Source organism: Gordionus sp. m RMFG-2023, chromosome 4, assembly GCF_954871325.1.
Source record: "Gordionus sp. m RMFG-2023 chromosome 4, tfGorSpeb1-WG-v2, whole genome shotgun sequence".
Taxonomy (NCBI): Eukaryota; Metazoa; Nematomorpha; class Gordioida; order Chordodea; family Parachordodidae; genus Gordionus; species Gordionus sp. m RMFG-2023.
The window spans coordinates 15,685,060-15,693,489 of record NC_088778.1 but is presented as its reverse complement, the minus strand read 5'-3'; the positions used below and the strand labels follow the sequence as shown (position 1 = coordinate 15,693,489).

Genomic DNA, 8,430 nt, shown 5'->3' with positions numbered 1-8,430 from the left:
TGCTTTTAGTTAAACATAAAAATTTGGGAAAAATTTTATTTTATTTTTGCACTTATTAAGAATATAAATTTTAGAAATAGAAGAAAAATTTATTGTATTATTGATTTTTTTTTATATTCAATTTTCATTATTTTACCCATTGTAATATTTTTTAAAATTCCCAATATAATTGAAAATGATATATTTAATTGTTCTTGTTATAGTCATTATTAATTATTAAAATAAAGTATGATTAAAAATTTGTAAATAATTGACTAATTAATTAAAACGGTTATTAACGTTAAAATATTCTGCATATTTATATATTATACTGGGAGATGTATAAACGGAATTCAAGGTACTTTGGCAGTAGACCTAGTCTAAGTAACGATAATAATGATACTGAATTTTATAAGATAATAATATTATTTAATAAACTGTTGAACATATGAATGATTTTATTTATTAAAAAAATATCTCTTTGAGGTAAATTTAATTAGCTAAAACAGGACGACTGTTGTATTCATAAGAATTTTAAATTGACTTTTTTATATATTGATTCCATAGTTAAAGTGTTAATATGATTTTTTGTTCCATATATTTTTAATAAATTTCTTATAAAATTGCTCTACTTATCTAAATATGTTGATATAATTTTTTTTAAAAAAACACAAATACATAGATAAGCTATTTTATAAGAAACTTGGTAAAAATATATGGAAATGTTATACAACAATTCATACTATTGCAATTATCAAATATTTAATAAGGAAAATAATAAATATAGTAATAACTAAAATATCATTCCACCCCTCTTCCATAAAGTTTTTGAATAGGCTCTAAAATGAATAAACTCTTGCTCAAAGTTAAATAAATATATATAAGATATCGTTCAAAAAATTTTCCTTAAAGGATAAGGGGGGGGATTGTGGATTACATTTTTTTAAACAATTTGGTCTTACATATTTTTTCATACAAAAAAAATAACTTAATAATATTAAAAAATTATGACATATTCATATTCTTCATTTATTGGGATGAGGAGATTATTAGTTTAAAATGACATTTACGAAAACTTAAAAATTTGATAAGAAGAGGACAGAGGAGACTTAAATGTTTCAGCCCAACCCCATGGGTACACTAAAAAGATAATTTTTTTAATTAATCATAGCCCATTAATTAGACGTTGGATAAAATCTTTTAATTAACATTTCAAAATTATATATATTTTTTTTCTATATTTTTTTCAATGTTGAGCATAGATCGGAGTTATAATAAACTTGGGGTTATAAAGAGTTTTTGCATTTTTTTTCCTAGAGTAGTAATCTCAAAGACTTCTTTTACACCTTATGTGTAACTATTAGTGATCTTCATCTTATATTTTCTAAAAGGACTGGGTTTTAAAAATTATTTTTTTTCTTTTTCTTTTTCTTGTAAAAAATTTCAGTATTGCGAACAAAATAATTTCTAAAATACATAAAAATATTGTTATTTTCATTAAATACAATATCTCAATTTTTGGATATGGGCTTAGGAAAATTTTGGAACTTATTAAGGGTATGGAAGGGTTTTGGAATTTCTTTTATATTAAATATGGGCAGTGCCAGGCCTGGGTCTTAAAATTTTTTTAATGCGGGCCTGGGGACCTGATTAAAAAATTAAGGCCCATGAAGGTCTTTGTCTACAATTCACATGCCACTTAAAACAAAATAAAGAATTAAAATAATTTTTTTAAAAAATATATGAAACATAAAACTAAATAAAACATTAATTTAAGAACAAAATAATAAGTTGGTTAAAAAAATATATACTTCTTAAAAAGAATTTTTTTTTCTTAAGAAAAACATAAATGTTATTAAAAATCATGTTAAACCCTACTTTAAAAGTATCGCGCTGCGACTATTTTTTAAGAGTAGCATTGGCTACTTTTAGGCCACTTTTTATATAAAAAATTTAGAAATAAATTTGTTTTAAGGCTGTAACCCAATCTAAAAAATATAAATAAATAAAATTTGAAGAAAAAAATAACAAACATGTAAAAATAAAATAGTGTCATCTATCATTTTTCGGTATTTCTAAAAAAAAAAATTTTTAAATAATAAATATTAATAAATTCGAATAAAATTTATTCAAAATTTATTTATTTGGGAAATTTTAATAAAAAAATTAGTAGGTGCAATTTTTAAATAATACTGCCCATTTTTATAAATATACTAACCCAAAAGATTATAGCTATATTTTTTATTGTCAGAAAATAATTGTATGGAAAGCATAAGAGTGCACAGGAACCTCTGGTGCAAAATGACTTAAAATTTAGAGATTCATTGTTACAATTATTTATAACATATATGTATTTATTAAGTATATAAATAATATTTAAATATAACCATTATCAAATAATAGGTTCATATATACAGAGTTTAATAACTGAAAAATAATAAATACAATTAAATATTTACATATCTTTTATTAAATAACTAATAGTTGAATTATATCAAGCATTTTGAATATTTTAATTTTTATTATAATTTTTATAAAACTTGAATGTGTCCAAAATGGTTTGTTATTAATTTATGAAAATTTTAAAGATTTTTTTAAAACATTTTGGACACAGCCTAATGTAATTGCATAGTATATAAAACATAATAATCAACATTTATAAATATTTAAATAATTAGTTTTGATTATAAAAAAATTCATGTAAAAAGACTATAATTTATGTAATAAAAATAAGTATTTATGGAAATATTCATTTTCTATTTATTTTGTTGCATTTTGATAATAAAATCATTTCTATACTATTATCCTCAAGACTAGGGCAACGATTTGAAAGCATAAGTTTCACCTTACTAAATAATCTCTCAACACTAGCACTTGAGGGCAAGGAGTATTTAATTTTATAAACATATTTTAATTAAGAAAAATTATCAAAAATGATCATTTGAGTATTTTTATATTTAAAAAATGCGTTTATGGGATTTTCTATTATATTAGTATCCTTTATTTCAGAAAAATTATCAGTGGAAGTAGTTTTTATGGTTTTAACTAGGACATCTTTGTCGGCTATCTTAATCATTAGTGTCTGGAGACAAAAAATTGTTGTACCAGGGGATAGAGTTTTAATCATATGGTAAATGATGGATTATAAACCAATGACATTGGTTGAACTGTATTAATTATATCGGCAATTTCTTTATCAGCCAATTTCTGAGAAATATTGGCATGTGAAATATTATTAATCAATTTAGCTTGAATTGAATAGGTCTTATTGGATGTAGTCTTCCCTATACCATAAGATGTTTTTCTCTCTCTTCAAAACTGTTGGCATGAACATTCTCACAAATATTATAATTTAAAAATGACAAATACCTTTAAGTGTTTTTTGAGTTTATAGCTACTCATTTTATTTGAGGATTTATTTTTTTACAGACAAATAAATTTATAGCCATTGTTTTTACATATTTGAAAATATTTTTCAAATTTTGGAAATGAAAATTTGTATTATTGTTATCAATAAAATTTTCTTTCAGGGTATCTTCCATTTCATTAATATCTGTCTGACTCACTTACATCGATTTAGATATCCATTTGCGATGACATTTTAAATAATTTACACCAGATGATTTAGGTTTAAAATACAAATTGAAAATATAAATTACAAATTGAAAATATAAATTTCAATTTCAAAATTAAGTATTTAATTATGATATTATATTTAAATTTTCATGTTTTTTACATTCATTATATTTTTAGAAAGTAGTGCACTAAAAAAATAAACAATTTGAAAAAAAGTAGCGCGCTATTATCTATCCTACCAAAAATGATAGCGCTCTACACAACTCTGTTAAAAATAATATATCATTAAAAAGAAATTTTTTTCTTAAGAAAAACATAATTGTTATTAAAAATTAAATAGCACCTGAACGCTATCAACTACTAAGTTTTATAAAAAATATTATATTATGCAAAAAAATTAATTAGACAAATTATTGTTTGAAATGAAAAAAAAAATCGTTAGGAAAATGTCTATTTAACCGTTTTGAAAATCGTTCAGTCTGAAAATGGTATGAGGAATATGTATTTCATAAGTCTAAATGTTTCTATTTAAATTTTATGAGTTAAATTTTGTAAAAGAGCTAACGTGATAGGTAAAACTGTCTATTGGTGGAAGTTATAATCTGGGAGAACATAAAATTTTCAAGCATTTATTTGTTATTTTATTTTGGCCTTTGCTAAAGTAAGTAAGTTGCTGTAAGCTGACTTGCCTATAGCTCATGGAAAAGTGGTGAAACCGTCAGGTTTTACACCACCATAGTTGATAGAATGCAGGATTCTAAAACTTTGGAAATATATTTTTTTTAAAGAAGGCTTATTAATTTATAGATTGAAATGTGTCATTTTGCTAGCCTTAACCTTTTATGCAATTTAATCCCTGTCTTTCTTTAACATTTGCTGAGTGTAGTTCATGCAACCCTGAGTTTAGTTGTTCATTGATTAATATATTCGTCAGGTTTTTGTTATGTAAGGCTTCCAACCATTTGGGATCACCGATTTTATCTTCGTTTTGAAGTTGAATAACTTTAAGATATGAAGAGGAAGATAAATTGATAAACGATTTCGATATTAATATTATAGGAAGAACTGTATTTGGAGAAACGTTATCTTGCCTCATTGATAGGGCTGCTTTAGTAAACATTTGAAGAAATAAAGCTTAATATAAAATTGTTGGTTAAGCGATAGAGACAAGTGACATAGGTCGATTTACCACATTTTTTGAGGTAATTGGGCTAATTTTCAGTTAAAGTATAAACTTAGGTTTAAAACTTTCTCTAAAAAGATGTTGTAAAGTGATATCCACATCTTGATGACTGTTTTTAAGAGAAAGGGCAAAGATGTAATATATTAGTAATATAGATTTATCTTCGAATAATGTAAAAGCTCTGATGTGCTGGAAGTATATGTTTATTAATTGATCCAGAAAATATTGTTAGAATCTTTGGTTAAAACGATTCCTGAGATAGAGGGATCTGATAATGACAAACTAATAGAGATGGATCGAGGTTGACAATTTTATAGCTCGGTAAATGGCTGGGATTGCTATCAAAAATGTAAATTTCCGTCATGAACTTATTAAGGTTAAGTCCCAAAAATGTAGTATAATATTTTATACTTTTTCAAAATGATATTTTAATAAAGGTTCTAAACTAATAATTCTCTTATATATGATTAAAAGTCCTATTCTATAATAAATATTAATTTATTTGAACAAAGAATGAATAAGTTAAAATAGCATTATAATTATAATGGAGGTGTTGAAACATGCCAATTACGCACAAATTTAAGATTCATAATATGAGCAGCAAAGCAGTATTTACATGGAAGAGGTGGGGGCATAAAACAAAATATTGCAGAACGTCTTTGTCATTTCATAAATTTTGAAGTGAATTTTAATGTAAAAAAATATTTATTACATAAATTATCATTATTAATATTAGATAAAGTATGATTAATATTACATTAAGCATGCTAATATTAGATTTAGATAAATATTTAAACCTGTGTGCCGAAGCCTCAATTGACTGCGGCAGTTTTTTAATTTTTTTTTATCAGCGTTCGGCGTTTTGCCCATTCCCCGCCGCCTAATAAATTAATGGCGAGCGCGGATGCTATTTATTTTATAAAAAATTTTAATTTATAATTCAATGTATTATATTTTTTTATAATTTATTTTAGCACGCTTAGTTTTAACATTGTAAATTAATCATTTCTTAAATTATTCTGTCTCACTCTTATTTAAATTTATGTATTCTCTCATTCTCAGAAATAGATTATGGAATTGCATTTTTACTCAGATGAGAGTTAAACAATACATATTATTAATATTTTATTGATTTTTATTAAAATAAATTAAAATATAAATTTGGAGTGCAAGCAAAATATAATATAAGAAAAGAAATCAGATTTAGTAAAATTATAATTGTCATGAATAAACAGTATTTTATCAGGATAGGCGGAACCTAATGAAGTATTTTACATTAAATATTAATCCAGCGATGGAAAAAATTCTTAATCTGAGTGTACTGGTTGCAGGTATACAAAGAACCTTCCTAGCTAAATTAGCAAGCCAAGATCCAGTCGCTTTTTCCCCCAAAATGTTCTGCATCCTCTTCTGATATTCTATATTGGAGCAAAATATGGCATTCTTGCTCTATATTGCTAATATTGTTATAATCATTGGAAGGAAATGTTTAAGAGCGATTTTAGCTGTATATGAACTGGTTGTTTGCCCATTATCTTCAACTTGAATCTCTTCTATCATGTTCAAAAGTTTTAAATGTCTTATTAAAAATTGCAATGATGTAGTAGAATTCTAATTTAAATATTCTGAAATAATTTTAAGATTTTGAAATCTCGGATCGAGTAGTATCGAGATTTAATGTTTGAAATATAATTTTATTAATAAAAATATAATATAAATTCCTTTAAGTTCATTAATTAAGCTTATGGTCAAGCTTTTTTGGCATATTCTTCTTGGGCAAATGATATTAAGGCAATCAGATTTATTGATTTATATATATGTTTCTATTTCACTGCTAAATAATAATCCTAAATTTATTGTTAATCCCTTGTGAGAGGAAAATCCACCTATTCTCTGAATGGATTTAATCATTTGTAAACTTCATATCCATTCTTTATTAAAAAGTTTTAAATTGTTTTCCTATTTTATTTAGAACATTACTTATAGAATCCTGTGATTAACCCTATGGTCTTGTTAACATTATGGACGGATACTTTCTGGCAAAATTAATATGCTGTGTCAGGGGTAGGGCAATTTAATTTTAAAGCTTTTCGTATTAATTAGATCTGTTGGTACAAGGTAATATATTATCATCACCAAGGATATTAAAATGTTGATCAAGATATGGATCAGAATCATCAATATCCAAAATATGGCCTGTCTCATTTAATTGATTGCAGGCATTTACGATGCTCATCCTCAGTTCTACATTCCAAATCAGCTACTCGATATCTGAGGACTGAATGATTTTTCTAATTTTTTAATCAGAATATTAATTCTGTCAACTTTTTTTTTATACCATGAACTGTAACTAAATTATGAAATTCATGTCCTAAGCATAAATAATTCTCATAATCCCTCAATTTGGCGCATCTTTTGACATTAGTCCCAGCATCAGTTAGTATCTGTATTATCTTGTTTTTAAATAGAATTCCTCTTCTATAGTATCGATCTCAGATAATATAGTTTCACCAGCATGCTTTTGTGGAACGTTTCTAGTTCTCATGGTAAAATATTTTAAATCAAAATCTTCATTTAAATTACGAAGACTAAAAGTGATATAATTTCAACGCTTGGAATGATCTGCCCAAAAATTGAAAATGATAGAAGGGAATTTTGATCCAGAATCATTTAAAACATGTGCCTTTATAGATGAATACACATCATCTAGTGCATCCCGACTAATAGTTGTCCTATCAGGCAATTCTGACGAGGAAGCAAATATCAAACTAGACAATTAATTTTTTGATAATCATTTTATTTAAATTTCATACCTTTAGAAAATCAGTTATTCATTTATTGTTTATCAAAATGGCATTAAATCTAAGCAGCATATCAGAACATAATTTCACCCTATTAGATTTTATATTTATTTTAAATATTTAAAAGATATTTAAAAAACATTAAATTAATTAGAGCTGAAATGAAGCAAATTAAACTTTTAAAATAAAGTTTTATTTAATTAATTTAATAACTCAGTTATATATTACGTTTATACATTAAAAAAGATACTCAAAAAACATCAATTAGAACTAGCAATAAACAAACTAGGGTGGTTTAAAACGTGTAAGTCCATAAAAAATTAATATGTATTTATGTTTGTGTATTGAAATATGATGTATGAATATGAATGAATGTAAATGATATACACTATTTATTATATACCAATAGAATACAATTCATATTTATATTTTATTAATATTATAATATTTAAATTTAAATTTAAATAATAATAACTTAATATATAAATATAATTAAAGCATTCTAAAAATTATGCATGCCGCGCCGCCGCCATGCGGTGAGTCTGGTCGCGCCGCTTATCTCAATCGGCGACTTTTCCGGTGTGAATAAAATTGCAGGCGGCGCATAGATCTACTAATATTGTATTAATCGTGATTAATATTACCTAACTAATATCAATTATTTAAATTTTTCTAATATGTTGCACATATTTACTTATTACCTAATTCATATTCTAATTTAATCTGTATTAATATTACCTAACTAATATCAATTATTTAAATTTTTCTAATATGTTGCACATATTTACTTATTACCTAATTCATATTCTAATTTAATCTGTTTATTAACAATAAAAAATGGAAAAAGGCAGTGCCCCACTAAGAAAAAATTCCCAATTAGCACAGGTGTTG

At 24.7% G+C, this 8,430-nt stretch overlaps 1 protein-coding gene across 1 annotated transcript in view; it reads left to right on the top strand.

The window, feature by feature from the left end:
- Positions 1-234: 234 nt before the first annotated feature.
- LOC135927885 (protein SSUH2 homolog) overlaps positions 235-8,430 on the top strand; it is a 78,588-nt gene continuing 70,392 nt past the window's right edge. Inside the window, exon 1 of the mRNA XM_065464127.1 lies at positions 235-363. Coding sequence (XP_065320199.1) covers positions 318-363 — 46 coding nt within the window. The 5' untranslated portion in view covers positions 235-317. The remainder of the gene's footprint in view (positions 364-8,430) is intronic.